Source organism: Neomonachus schauinslandi, chromosome 13, assembly GCF_002201575.2.
Source record: "Neomonachus schauinslandi chromosome 13, ASM220157v2, whole genome shotgun sequence".
Taxonomy (NCBI): domain Eukaryota; kingdom Metazoa; phylum Chordata; class Mammalia; order Carnivora; family Phocidae; genus Neomonachus; species Neomonachus schauinslandi.
In genome coordinates, this window is record NC_058415.1 from 46,570,085 (window position 1) to 46,585,382 (window position 15,298).

General features: G+C 43.7%; 1 protein-coding gene across 1 annotated transcript; it reads right to left on the bottom strand.

The window, feature by feature from the left end:
* Positions 1–828: 828 nt before the first annotated feature.
* LOC110572649 (cyclin-dependent kinase inhibitor 2A-like) lies at positions 829–6,892 on the bottom strand. The gene is made up of 3 exons (XM_021681045.1): positions 6,696–6,892; positions 3,083–3,381; positions 829–862 (listed from the first exon to the last, which is right to left on the bottom strand). The coding sequence occupies exons 1-3, from the start codon at positions 6,819–6,821 to the stop codon at positions 829–831; spliced, it is 459 nt and encodes a 152-aa protein (XP_021536720.1). The 5' UTR covers positions 6,822–6,892.
* Positions 6,893–15,298: the final 8,406 nt, after the last annotated feature.

Here is a 15,298-nt window from a genome sequence, read left to right on the forward strand (position 1 = left end):
TGGCTCTGTCACATGCTTGCTGCGAAGGTTAGAGCAAAATATCCTAAACCTTGAGAGGCTCAGCTCCTGCTGCCAGATACGTAATGGGAGGCCAAGCGTGAGTCTGTCAATCTGAGGTCTCCATGGAGTTTCTCTTCACCACTTTTTTACCCCATTTCATCCATCTGAAGACCCAGGTCTTGACATTTTATCATCTGAAATCCAGAAGTCTTACAATCCATGCTGTGTACTCTTACTGTGGCATGCATTTATCTTTTGGAAAAAATACTACCTTCTAGTCAATGAAATTGGTGTTAAAATTTCTAGTCATGTGTTTGTGTGTTCATTAGTTGATGTCTTTCTCCTCCCTCCCCCTGGCAAGGTGCCATAATAGGTGCTCAATAAATGTTGACTGAACAAATGAGTAAACAAAAAAACACTTTTTTTTTTTTTAAGTGAACCCTGGCACTACCGCTTGATGGCCTTATGACACAGGAAAGGCCATGTAACCCATTTAAGTTTCATATCCTTAGTTCATTAAATGTCTGTAACAACAGCACCCTGGGGCGTGCGAGGCTGGAAAGAGGAAGTGCCCACATAGGCCTAAAGTTCCAGAAAACTCCAACCCAATAATAAAAAGGCAGAAACAGTGTTTTTTTTTTGTTTTTTTACCTTTTATAACAATGTATAAATGAAAATACAAATGGAAGTCTAGGGTAAGGAGAAGCAGTCTACAGTGTTAAAAAGCGCTATTTGATAAATGGCAACTAAGAAGGCAGGCAAGTTGGGTGGGGTGGGGTAATTTACTTGTTGACTGAAGATCAAACCATTTTGAGGTGTCTTTAGATCTCAATCATTCTTTAAGTCCGGGCTGTCTGCAGAGGGCAGAAAGAAAAAACACATTAGAAACTAGAAATGAAGGGTGTGCGACCCATCCCTCCTTCCCCTCATAGTCTCCCACCCGGTATTCAGACACGTATGAGCAAGGTTCTCAGACGGCTTCGCTGGCCCCTTATCAATATCCCCACCCCTCAACACAGGGTCTGTCCGTCAAGGCTGGACCCTGTCAGCAGCCCAACTCCCCAGCCCCGCAGATACCGCCTGCACTACGCGGCTGGCTGCTCGGGCTCGCCGAGCTCCAGGCCCGCCAGGCGAGGGCAGGGAGGGCGCGGCCATGCCGCCGGCGGGCTTGCGACAGGAAAGCCTGGGTATATAATGCGTGCTGAGGGCATGCCACACACAGCGCCAGGCTCTTCGCGTATCTGTAGGGGTCTCTTGCACCTGACGCAGAGCGACTTGGCGACACGCGTAAGCTGAGGGCACCTGAGGCGCCAGAGCGGCTGGGCAGTATAGGGACATTCGGTTCCAGTCCTGTCGTCTTTTTCCCCAGGCTCCCTCTCCCAAACCCGCTAATGGCTTTCTAAAGTTTCTCGAACAAAATCCACGTTTCGACCTAGCATCCTTTCTTTGACCGTCCTCTCGAGTGATCTCGCCGTGTGCGCGCTCCAGTCGGCCTTTCTGTCCTAGACCGCCACAGTCTTTGCACTTGTGCGAAGTGTACAGAGTGCTTCTGCCTCCAGTAGCTAATCTCTTTTCATCAGTCAGGCTCTCTGACCACCCTAAAACCCCCTTCCCATTCAGACTTCACTCTTATCCTTCACATTGGTTTCACAAACCGACTGTCTGAAAATACGTTGTTTATTGCTTAAAGTCTGTTTCCCAGAATGTAAGCTCTATGAGGGCAGAACTCCTGTTTTGTCTCATTCACTTTAAGTCCCATCTAAAATGGAGCTGATTATGTAGGAGGATAAAGGGAAAGAAGGAGGGAGGGATGGAGGGGAGGAAGAAAGGAGTGGACGGACTTGTGTGCGTGGGTCAAATCTCGTAGTTTTGCTTATTAAGGGTTACTCTATTTTTTTGCTGGTTGCCGGACTCAGTCACCTAATCCTTCTCTTCAGCTCCTCCCGGTTCTTGCGCCGCACAACCGGCCCTATGATTGGTCCCTCGCCCTGCGCTGTGTCCGGATGCGAACTTCAGTTGGTGGAGAGAGAGGGTGGGCAGGCTAAAGGAGATCTTCGAACTTCCCACGCCGAAGGCTCAAAACTCGCTGCATCTCTGGTCTAGGGCTCAGAGCAAGCCTCTCTCCTCTGTCCTCTCAGGCCCCATTAAATCCTAGAGGGTCTAGTGCCCCAATTCTGAGCCAAAATGGGATAGATCTTAGTATCTTCGAAGTTATGGTTTACCTGAAATATTCGTGTTAATTTTATATATATATATATATATATATATATATATATATATATGGTTCTCCCTTCAGAAAAAATCAGTAAAGTTGGTACTTCAGGCAGGCAGGAGTGGAAGTGGAGAAAGGGGACCGCAAGAGAAGAAGGCTTTGTGGTTGTAGAAGGAGAAGGCAAGGAGGATCACATGGCCATCTTCCCTCTCTCAGTGATCTCTCTCGCAGAGAAGAAAAAGCTTAAGAGAGGGTCTCTGTTTCTCAGAGAGTGTAGCAAATCCCTGGTGCAGACTGCCAGCGTTGGAGAGATCTCTCTCCCTTCGGCAGCTCTGGAAAACAACACCGCATAGAGCAGAGGGTCGAATTTTGTCAAAATTTGCAGTAGAATTGGGGGTGACAGATCTCTTCCAGACGATGGCACATTCAAATGCTTTTGGAAATAGCAGGGTTGGTCCAGCTACCTATGTATGCTAATGCGCAAACTGAGGGTAGCTAAATGGATGCTGCTGCCAGCTAGTTTGGAGGAAGAGGGGCCACTAGACCTCTAGCCTCCGGAGTCGTCGCTGTTCCACAGTCTAGGGCTTGAGCTCTGGGGAGGGTGAGTGTTTGCGGGAATAGGGGTACGGTTTGTGGGATGGGCTTTAATGTGTGGAAATCCATCTAGGCTATTTCCTGTCCGCAGCCCGAGCGAGGCAGTGCGACTGGGACAGTGGGGTTGTCCTACAGGGTGGCAGTGCGAGAGCTGAGGCAAGACCCAAGACCCTGCTCCCCTGGAGCCAGAGTTCTCTTCTGAAAAAAAGGAGTGCACTGGGCTGCAGAAGCTCTCTTGAGTTTCAACTCTTAAATCTGCCCCCTCACCTGCCGGGACCTTCCGCAACTTCCGTAAGGGCGTGGCTACCACCTTCGGTGCCCCCCGCGGCTGCGTGCAGGTACCCGGCGACAGCGCGGTGGCCCCGCTCCTCAGCCAGGTCCACGGGCAGGCGGCCCCAGGCATCGCGCACGTCCAGCCGCGCGCCGGCTCGGTGCAGCACCACGAGCGTGTCCAGGAAACCGTCCCGGGCCGCGTCGTGCACAGGTCGGGTGAGGGTGGTAGGGTCGGCGCAGTTGGGCTCCGCGCCGTGGCACAGCAGCAGCTCGGCCACGCGGGTGCTGCCCATCATCATGACCTGCCGGAGAGAGCAGAGTGGTCAGGGCAGGGACGGGTGGCAGGGGCAAGACTAAAGAAACTATTTGTGAAGCCCCCACCCCATGCAGATGCCGGTGCAAGCCACAGGTGTCTAGTTACTCTCTATTTGTTTTCAGTTACCAACTCCCTTAGCCAGTTCTCCTACTCATTTCATTTTTCTGTACACACTGAATTCCATTATATTCTCCAAACTTTTGCTGAGTTCCAGCCACACACACAACACTGCCAGAGGCACAGACAATAGCAAAAGGGTGAGGGACAAAATGGCTTGAACTACAGCCTAACCTCCTGTATTTCCCCCCTCATTTTGATGCAAAATTATGTAAGGCCCAGAGATTTTGTATGGTTTTCTTCTGTATATCCAAGCCCAGGACGAGGTAATTGTTAAAAAGTGAAAATGAAAACAGCAAACCTTTAATTTTTGTAAAACTTTTATTCTACACTTAGCCTCCCAGAATGTTAAAATTCACTTTCTTTAAGTATAAAATGAGCTTTGTCTAACCAGCCCCTAAATTCCTTCTTGTGGTAAGCTAAATAATGCTCCCAAAGATGTCTACTACCTCACACTTAAAACCTGTGAATATAATACCTTACATGGGAGAAGAGATTTGGCAGATGTGATTAAATTAAGTATTTTGAGGGAGATTAACGGGAATTGTCAGGAGGAGTCCAATGTAATCACAGGTTTCCTTATAAGAAGGTTACAGAGGAAAGATCTAAGAATGGAGGTCAGAGAGAAGATGCAGGGGCCATGAGCCAAGGAATGCTGATGGCCATTAGAAGTTGGAAAAGACAGAGAAACAGATTCTCCTCTAAAACTTCCAAAAGAAATGCAGCCCTGTGGACCCATTTTAGACTGTTGACCTCCAGAACTACAAGATAATAAATTTAGGTTGGTTTGAGACACGAAAGTTATGGTAATTTGTTACAGCAGAGATAGGAAACTAAGAAACTTCCCAAGTTTACACTCTGAGAGTTCATTAAACAGGAGGTGCTCCCCTCATTTGGTTCATAAATCATCTTTGAAACAAAGTCATTACCAGAGAGGAATCTTTAAATAGTATCCACAATTACAGCAACCTTAAAATTTGAGTGTTGCATGGTGGATAGTGAAGACACAATTCTTTTTTAGGGTAACCATTGTGTGATTATATTAGCTAGACAACAGTGACTGTATAAAGAGAAATTCCTTATTTTTCATTTCATTCTGTATTGAAGATGAATTTTTTAATTTCTCAAAACCAAGGAAACATAATAAGTTATACTATAGTGGTTGATTCTTGTCTGGAGAAAGTGAAACTGATTTAATTTTCAAAAAGAGAGAGACAATATCAGTGAACCAAATTACAGCTACAAAAATAAAAACTATTTCAGTGGATTAGAACAATTCACTGTTTTAAAAGAAAAAGGGGGAAAGCTCTCACACCTTTACTTAATTATGCAAGACTTCTAACAGATTATGGTGTCAATTTCTAGAACAAAGGGGCCACACCCAAGGATACCATAATCTTTTGGGAGCTCTACTGCAAGTGCCAGAGCTAGAAAACACATGTCTAAAACCTGTTCTTAGAAGAAGTCACCTTCCACATATATATATATATATATATATATATATATATATATATATATATATAATACAGGTGAAAATATAATAGATGAAACATTGTGTTTATCCAGTGAAGTACTTCATCATTTAACTGATTTTAAAGGTTTTCATTACATTTTGCAGTATTAAAGTATGGAAGGAAACCTAACATTTAAATATTTAAATCTAAATAGCAATCCAAAGGAAAAAGAAAAAATCAATTAAATGAATATTTGTAGAGTGCTTAAATCCATTCGATAAGACATTATCTTTAATTAAAATTTTCTATAAACTAGTTTTATATTAAACACAAGTTTGGTTAGGATTCTAAACCAAAATCATGCCCCCCTTTCTCTATGTTCTTATCTTCCCTATTAAAAAAAATTGTTAAATCTAATTATCCAACTTTCTTTTTTCTTTTTGTATTTAAACAAATAAAGCCTCTTCTAACATATTCCAGAACTTCAAGGTCAAACTCACGGTCTCCGAGCAAAATTTTAGAGAAATTAGGAATCATGCATGCATTCTTTTTAAAGGACTCATGCTTTTCTTCTACCATCACACAGCCTCTCTCCTCTCAAAATCTCTTTGCACTTCAAATCCCAAATAATCTCAAGTTTTAAGGCATTTTGGTTTTATTTTTATATCTGTATTTTAAAGTGTATAAAATTTATCCTATGTAGCATAGTTTCAGGAAAGGAAGACTGACTTGTGAAATCTGTGAAATGGCAGGTACAATTACTTTCCTTTGTCTTGTTATGCTGGAATTTGTGCAGTAAGCTTTTGTTTCACATAGATTTTATTTTTCAGAATCAGAAATCACTGTGGACATTGGGAATAAAACTAGGGTGGTGACTGCCAGGAAGAAATCGTTTTTTTTAGCCTGGATTTAGGAAGTTAGTGAAGGCAAACAACCACCACAAATGCTGAACACCCCCCCACCCCCACCCATACACACAACTGGAGTGAGGAGGGGAGAAACGACATTTTTGAACAGTGAGGAATTGAAAACTCTGTCCCAAATAAGTTAATCTATAGCAAGCAAGTTAAAAATAACAAAAATTATAAGAGATACCTTCAAAATGGTGACTAAATTGACGACATTATTTCAGGCAAGATCACACTAATGTTTTTCTTCATATGTCTGTATTACCTAAATTCTTAGAACAAGCATATATTTTCTTTACTTGGTTAAAGTAAAAATAAACACAATATATAGTTGCTTCTGAATAATTTCAACTGGTATTTATTCAATTTACACAGCAGAAGGTTTCCACTGCAATCCCCCTCTGCCCCCCCCCCCCCAGAAGAGAAGATGATCAGCTCCCTTCGGGGATCTGAGTTCCGGGCTAGTGGACCCAACAAACCTTCCATTTCTTTAAAATCTTGCTTTTTACCGCAAACTTTCGCAACCGTGTATCAGATAAAGAACATACCTCGAACTGTATGAACACGAATAGGTTCACCCCCCCATCTCCACACCACTCTAAGGATCTGCACCCCACGTGCCTCCTCATTCCTCGTGGCTTCCTAAGCCCCCAGGACGTGGACACGGGGAGGTCTCGGTTCCAAACTCCACCTGAGAACTCGCCAAGAAGTCTCCCCTTTACCGAGAATCGAAACGCTGGCCTGGTTCCGACTCCCTTACAAAGCTTGTGCTCCAAAGTCGCCCGCCACCCCCTCCTCCCGCGGCAGGCCGGCTCACCCACCTGAATCGGGCTCCGACCTTGGCGGTTCCGCGCGTTGGGCGGCACCCCAGCCGCGAGCAGCGCCCGCACCTCGTCGGCCCGGCCCTGGGCGGCTGCGGTGGCCAGCCTGTCTGCGGAGGTCTCCATGCTGCTCCCCAGCGCTTGCCCCCTGGCTCCCTCCCTCCCTCCGCCGAGGTCGGGCGCCAGTGGCCCGCCCCAGCCTCTCGTGACCAGCCCGCCCCTCCTCTCTCCTCCTCCGGGGCCGGCGGAAGCCACCCCCCGACTCTGCCCCTCGACTCCTCCTGCAGGAGTCTTTCCATCCAGGAGAGCGCCGTTCTGCTGTCTTCCCAAGGAGGCGCCCTTCGCTCTGAACTCGCTGTGAACGTGACACCCCCTGAAGTCGCCCCACGCGGGGCCTCTGCTGTCACGGTTCCGCGGCTCGCCCGGGAGGCTGGCGCGGGGTGTCTGACGAAGCCGTGGCAGGGAGGGAGCCCTGAGCCCCTCCGCAGCCGGCGCTCCCCCCTCCCTCCGCCCTCCTCCCGGCGCTGCGCTCCCCCCGCCCCCAACGGAGACGCTCGCGGTCTCAGAGCGAGTTCGCTCGGTTGGAGCGACTTTGCTCTCCTGTTTCCTGCCTCTCCGGTACAACCCCTCGCATTTGAAAGCCGCACAGGATTCCTAACCGCCGATTTCGAACCAGGGTGTTTGATGTCGTAGGCAAAGTATTGCTTCCTCTTTTAATCAGAAGAAACAGCTAACTCTTCCTCGCAGTCAGAGCCCTGACGAGGATCGGTGTCACCGGTGCCACTACGAGGTTTCCCTACTTTTAGATAACTCTCCCCCTTCCACCATTCAACACCTGGGTTCGCGTGCTGGGTCCACCATGCCAGAAATCCTTGCTCAAACATTAATTTTGGAGAGTCTGCCCACCCGCCAGCAGCCTGTCCACACACACACACACGCACACACACACACACCCCAACTTGTGCAATGCCTGGTACTAGTGCTCTGGTAAGGGCTGGCTCCAAGGAGATGAGGTCTATTTAACAGGGATGATGGAGATTTCTGCCAACAAGCAGATTGGAAACTGGCGAGAGAGTCATTGGGCTGATAGACTTTGCTCTTAATAAATAATTACTCCTAGGGGTGCCTGGGTGGCTCAGGTCATGATCCCGGCGTCATGGGATGGAGTCCCTCATCGGGCTCCCTGCTCCACGGGAGGCCTGCTTCTCCCTCTCCCACTCCCCCTGCTTGTGTTCCCTCTCTCGCTGTGTCTCTCTCTGTCAAATAAATAAAATCTTTAAAAAAATAAATAATTACTCCTAGACCAGAAAAAAAGTGCTCAGAGCTCTAGAAACAGAGTTGCTTAGTGATTCAGAGTCTATCACATTCACAGCGAGTTCAGAGTGAAGGGCGCCTCCTCGGGAAGACAGCAGAACAGCGCTCTCCTGGATGGAGAGACTCCTGCTCCTCTCCCGTCCCCCACATCTCTTCTTCCTACTGGAAAAGCCTCACAATTATCTTAGTTATAAAATGGGAGGCTAAGAGTGGTCCCTACTTCATAGGGCTGTTGTGAGTTTTAAATGAATTGATGAACATAAGTTCATTTAGAACAGTGTGGCTCATCTTAAGCTAATACCTTTGCTCTTAAATTTTCTATTTTGAGGATTCTCTTACAATCTTGCTGTGAGTCACAGAGAAAAAAAGGCTTTGGATAGAATTATGAATATTATATGAAAGGGAAGGCCAAGAAGACCTTAATCACTGAAAAGATAAAGGACACCCTCCACCGCCCTCATATTTAATGAAAAGTTAAACAGAACTAAGAGTATAACAAGCAAAAGAAAATCCAGCATGGTTCTAATTTTACCTGTGGTTATTACTTTTTTCCTGTGGCTAATATATTTTAAAATATGTATTATTTTCAAAAAATGGATCGCTCAGGCGCCTTAATAGCACATGCTTCATCTGCCTACTAGATAACACAGCTCTACTCAAAAGTTACGTTTCAATCCCTAGTTGACTTCTCTTCAAGCCCCCAAAATACTTTCAGTTGCTGTTAGTTCAGGGAAAACATGTAGTTTTAAAATGATGCCATTTGGGGCACCTGGGTGGCTCAGTCAGTTAAGTGTCTGCCTTCAGCTCAGGTCATGATCCCAGGCTCCTGGGATCCCAAGTCCAGTCCAGTTGGGATCCCTGCTCAGCAAGGAGTCTGCCTGTTCAGCAGGGAGTCTGCCTCTCCCTCTGCCCCTCACCCTGCTCACTCATGCTCTCTCTCTTTCAAATAAATAAATAAAATCTTAAAAAAAAATAAAATGATGCCAGTTAAGGGCATGTAGAGCATGTGAGTGTTGATCTCTGGGTCATGAGTTTGAGCCCCACATTGGGCTTAGAGATTACTTAAAATTAAAAAAAAAAAAAACCTAAAATGATGCCAGTTAAAACTCTTATGGGATGTAAAATCTGTTCTAAAAAATGAATTGCTGTGCTTTCTATATTTTCTTCCAGGCACCTCTCTATTATCTGGGCAACAATGGTGTGGAAAATTCAAACTGTGGTTGAGAACATAAAATTCTTTAATGTAGGTATGGTATGATAGGGAAGGGGAAAATAGTGGTTGTGGTATTGGGAAGGAGGGAACAGAGTTTCTTTATAATGTGTCTTGGTTTTAGACCAGTATCAAAATTAGCTTCCATCACTAAAATAATGGCTCTTAATCTTGGAGCAGGGGGAGTAGGGCTTTGATAATCTGTTGAAAGCTGTAGACCCTCTCCCCCCAAAATAAAGTATGCGATAATTTTTTAAACTAATGTGCTCATTTGCATATGTATTTTTAAAAAAGGTTTATATATTTAGAGAGAAAGAGCTCGCTCCCGCACAGGTAAGCGAGGGGTGGGGAGGAGCACAGGGAGAGGGAGAGAGAGAGAATCTCAAGCAGACTCCTTGCTGAGCTGGGGCGGGGGGGGGGGGGGGCGTTGATCTCATGACCCTGAGAGCATGATTTGAGCTGAAATCAAGAGTCAGATGCTTAACTGACTGAGCCACCCAGGCACCCTATTTGCACATGTATTTCTGAATATAACTTTTAGGGAATTCAGAAATTCTTCTAAAACCAACTACGGATTCCTACTCAAGAGCTCTTTAAACTCTTATGCAATATATTGGACTACTGTTGAAGGAAATGCGTGAGGGAACCGTATAAAAACCACCTCTGGATGAATTATATACAGACGTGGAGGTTGACTTTTTCTAAGAACAGGTTTTAGACAGGTATATCCTAGCTCTGGCACTTTTGCAGTAGAGCTCCTAAAAGATTATGGCATCCTTGGGTGTGGCCCCTCAGGTCTAGAAATTGATCCCATACTCTATTAGAAATCTTGTGTAAATAAGTAGTTAATAATAGTGTAAAACTTTCCTAGTTTTTCTTTTAAAGAAGCTACCATACTCCCAATTTACTCTTCTGTATCAGATCAGACCTGAGGGCCAGTACCAAGAAGAAATAGAATATAAAGCCCAGGATCCTGGTGCTGGTTATTCTAGCCTCAGATTGCCCATGTGTAAAATGGAATCGTAATATATTTCTCAGGTTGATTAAATAAGATGATGAAGCCAAAGAGCTTTCTGAATCCTGAACTTTGTTACATATTGTTATTATCATTCCCCAACTTAATTTTCTTCTTCCTTGAGAATGTCATGGCCTTATTTAGGTTTGTGCTGCCTTGGCAGTTTTGAAAATCTATGCTATGAAATTTAAACTTGTTTCAATTTTGATCCATTTTTTAAGGAAAAGACTAACACTCCTTCATTCATTCAACAAATTCAGAGGCTAAGGGTGGAACATGGTGGTGGTGAGGTGTTAAACATGTGGGTTCTAGAGTAAGACTGCCTGAGTTCAAAGCTGTACTTTTCACTTAATGCTCTATAACTTTGAACAAAGTTACTTACTGCATCTAGGTTTGTTTTCCCATCTGTATACGTAAGATAATAATAGTACTTGCCTCAAAGAGTTGTTGTAGGTGTTAAACTGGCATTACATGTAATGTCTGTTGGAGAGCAAATGGAAACAGAGGATAACACAAGAAAATGAAAAGGGAACCAAACTTCTGATGGCTCCAGCAGAGGCTGCACAGATGCTGAAAACTGATCCGAGCCTTGGAGAGAGGTGTAGGAGTATAAAGACATAAAAGGAGGAGAAAGATGTTCCAAGCAGAGGTGAGAGCAGGTGAAAAGGCATAGAAGTTTGGGACCACTGAAAATCATTCACTGGGATGTATGGTAATAAGCTGGAGAAATAAACTCCTGGAAAAGAGCCTTCAGAGGAGCCTGGGAAGGGCTGCTCAGATGGTCAGAAGGAAAAGCAGGCGTGTATGGGATGGCAAGGAAGTGGGGACACTATGTGGACTATTTTTTCCCAGCTTAGCTGTGCTGGTTCACAGCAATGTCGGGTGATGGGAGGTAGAGGGAAGGGTGAAGGAGGCCTGAGCACACACAAGGAAAGGTCCCAGGCCAAGAGAAGGAAGCTAGAAGAGAAAAAAAGGGAAGTTGAGGACCCAGGCAAGGTAAGGTATTTCTAGGACCTGAGGTCCCTAAAAAGTCAGGAAAAAATGGAATACAAGGCACAGAGAGTGGTTATAAATTTGGATGCAGGAGATATAGCTAGATTTGAGAAAGGAGAAAAGGTCAGGGCAGGGAGGAAGTTAAAGCACTTCCTCTCATGAAGGAAGAGGCTGGCTTGTTTGCAGTGAGGATAAGATGGTGGGTTAGGAAGTGAGAGTGAATGGCACGTCTGATAAAGGGCTAGTATCCAAAATATATAAAGAACTTATCAAACTCAATACCCAAAAAACAAATAATCCACTTAAAAAATGGGCAGAAGACACGAATAGACCTTTCTCCAAAGAAGACATCCAGATGGCCAACAGACACATGAAAAGATGCTCAACATCACTCATCATCAGGGAAATGCAAATCAAAACAACAATGAGATATCATTTCACACCTGTCAGAATGGCTAACATTTTTTTTTAAAGATTTTATTTATTTATTTGACAGAGAAAAAGGGAGCAGCAGAGGAAGAGAGAGAAGCAGACTCCTTGCTGAGCAGGGAGCCCGATGCAGGGCTCAATCCCAGGACCCCAGGATCGTGACCTGAGCCGAAAGCAGACGCTTAACTGACTGAGCCACCCAGGCACCCCAGAATGGCTAAAATTAAACAAGAAACAACATGTGTTGGTGAGGATGTGGAGAAAGGGGAACCCTCTCACACTTGGTGGGAATGCAAACTGGTGCAGCCACTCTGGAAAACAGTATGGAGGTTCCTCAAAAAGTTAAAAATAGAACTACCCTGGGGCGCCTGGGTGGTTCAGTTGGTTAAATGTCAGACTCTTGATTTCAGCTCAGGTCATGATCTCAGTGTTGTGAGATTGAGCCCTGCATGGGGCTCCAGAGTCTCCTTTGAGATTGTCTCTCTCCCTCTGCCTCTGCCCCTCCCCACCTCTCTTAAAAAAAAAAAAAGAAGAAGAAGAAAAAGAAAGAAAGAAAGAAAGAAGGAAAGAAAGAAAAGAAAGAAAGAGGGCGCCTGGGTGGCTCAGTCGGTTAAGCGACTGCCTTCGGCTCAGGTCATGATCCTGGAGTCCCGGGATCGAGTTCCACATCAGGCTCCCTGCTCGGCGGGGAGTCTGCTTCTCCCTCTCCCCCTCCCCCTGCTTGTGTTCCCTCTCTCGCTATGTCTCTCTCTGTCAAATAAATAAATAAAATCTTTAATAAAAAAAAAAAAGAAAGAAAGAAAGAAAGAAAGAAAGAAAGAAAGAAAGAAAGAAAGAAGAAAAAAAAGAATTACCTTATGATCCAGCAATCGTACTACTAGGTATTTACCCAAATAACACAAAAATACTAATTCGAAGAGATACATGCACCCTCATGTTTACAGCAGTATTATCTAGAATAGCCAATTATGGAAAGAGCCCAAGTGTCCAGCAACTGATGAATGGATAAAAAAGATGTGGTATACATACACACACACACACACAGACACATACACAGGAATATTACTCAGCCATCAAAAAGAACGAAATCTTGCCATTTGTAATGAGGTGGATGGAATTTGAGAGTATAATGCTAAGGGAAATAAGTTGGTCAGAGAAAGACAAATACCATATGATTTCACTCATATGTGGAATTTAAGAAACAAAACAAATGATCATAGGGGAAATAAAGGAGAGTCAAACCAAGAAACAGACTCTCAACTATAGAGAACAAACTGATGGTTACCAGGGGGAGGTGGTTGGGGAGAGGGGTGAAATGGGTGATGGGGATTAAGGAGGGCACTTGTTGTGATGAGCACCAGGTATTGTATGTAAGCAATCATACAATCATTAAAAGTACACCCCAAACTAATATTAGTGAATCACTAAATTGTACACCTGCAACTAATATTACACTGTATGTAAACTAACTGGAATTTAAATAAAAATTATGTTTAAAAAAGGAAGTGAGAATGGTGAAGATTTAGAATATGTTATGAGGAGAGAGGGATGGGCTGAGTAGGACTTAGAGAGATATTTCATCAGCCTGGAGAACCCAGCTGAGGGTGGAGATCATGACACTCAGGAGAACCTGACTATTTTACTTAAAGAAAGCCTTGCAATGGTGCTACTCCAGTAACCCTACAAATTAAAGAATTTGGTGGAAAGGGTGGGGAAGTTTGGGAACACTGAAAGTGATTCACCGGGATGTATGGCGAGAAGTTGGAAAATAAAATGGAAAAAGAGACGTCAGAGGAGCCTGGGAAGGGCTGCTCAGATTGTCATTCTAGATGTGACTATTAATTTAACACATCACCAGAAAGAGATAAAAAGATATTTGAGAAGATAGTATCTTGAAATTAGGTTCTGGTTCTGACAAGGCATTGCAGGATTGGCAAGGTATGATATGCATTGTGTGCAAACAAATTATATGATAATATTACTTTATTGGGAAAATAAAAGGTGTTGGGGAAGTAGCTCTGAATTGGGACCAAGTGACACTCCTGATGTATCTAGTGAACTGCTTTTTGAATATGAACTCCTTTGAGACTATTTTTAGCTTCAATGTCCATATCTTTAAAGTGAGATCTATCTTGTTCTATTCTTTCTACTTCATGAGGTTATTATATCAAGTGAAACACACACAAAAGCTGTGTTTAAAAACATATATCTCTTTGCCATATCCAATATTAGTATTGTTACTAAACAGTTGTTCAAAATATAGTTTGAGGTTAAAAATAAAATATACATAGAATATCTCTGGAAAGATACAGAAAAGTCTATTAACTGTGGGGGAAGGAAATGAGGAACTGGGATGGACATGAGACTTTCTTTTTCATATTCTGCAGCTTGTAATGTTTGAATTTTGTACTATGTGCATACATTAGCTATTCTAATTAATTAAATGAACATGATACATTTATTAGAAAAGTAAGAGTTGCCTTTCTGAAAACCATCATTCATGACTTTGACAAAGAGTAACTGAAGACATATACTGTATGTCAGGTGCTTGGCTTTAAGCTATGGGTACAGAAAGAGAAGCGTCCTTAGTCAAGAGGGTGTACTGGTAACAACCATCAACATGTTTGCTTCTCTGGAGGGGGAGGGTGGTTTTGAAATGGGATGAGCCCTTGAGGGGAGTCTACATTAACAGTATAGGAGAAGGAAAATGCATTCTGATAACTGACACCTCAGACCTGTGTTAGCAGGGAAAAGATGTTGTATTTCAGGTTCTCGAGCAGATCCCATAATTAAGGAGAGCTTCTTAGGAAATAGCTTATCAGAGCAAGGTATTCTCCATGAAAGAGCTTCTGGACACAGCTGGGTTAAGTCTGAATAGATGGGCTCTAAGATTGAATGCTGGGTGCAACAGGATTATTTGAAGACTAAGGCAATGAGAGAATAATTTCATGCACCCCTTTAATATAGAAGAAGTTAATAATGTAAGGAAAAGAGAGCCGCAGGTCTAGCTCTACCGCCTATAACCTTGAGCAGGTCATACATTATTCTGGCTTCAATATCCCCATTTACAAAACAAGTATATTGATGTTATTGTTCAGCCAAGAAACATGTTCCCCTCTTGAAGTGCCCTTGGGTAAGAATTCTGAAGTTTTCAGTGTCCAATCTGGGTATTTTAAATGGGAAATAAGGACTTCCTTACATGAAAAATGGCAAAGAAAGACTAGGTCTTCCTTTATTTATTTTTCCACAAGAAGAAAAGGTACCCTTAACATGAAAGGGAGACCCCTGAGAAAACAGAGCAGACCTCCAACAAGTTTGCTGAGAAAAGAGGATCCTGGGTTAGCTCTATGGAAAATTCAAGATGGAGGATGTTTCCTTCTCTCTTGTAATATTCTCTAATTAAATTCAATATAGCACAATTATTGAATATTTGCTATAAGTAAGGCACTCTTTAGGGACTCCATGACATCTTCGTTCACTCAGAATTACTATAATTTTTCTCTTCCTGCTCAGACAGGACTTTGGCAAGGAACATAAAACTCAAAATGACTTATTATAAACATGATGCATAATTATAGGTAGGTCACAACTTTTCAACTTTAGTTTCCAAAGTATTAACTGAGCATAGAATCTGCAGTACCT

What these genes read in the sequence shown, in the direction of transcription:
- LOC110572649 (XM_021681045.1), bottom strand. Translation starts at nt 6,821, where the DNA reads ATGGAGACCTCCGCAGACAGGCTGGCCACCGCAGCCGCCCAGGGCCGG. An exon ending in AAGGTCGGAGCCCGATTCAG is followed by an intron (nt 3,382 to 6,695) that starts GTGGGTGAGCCG and finishes TCTCTCCGGCAG; the next exon opens with GTCATGATGATGGGCAGCAC. An exon ending in CTTACGGAAGTTGCGGAAGG is followed by an intron (nt 863 to 3,082) that starts TCCCGGCAGGTG and finishes TTTCTTTCTGCC; the next exon opens with CTCTGCAGACAGCCCGGACT.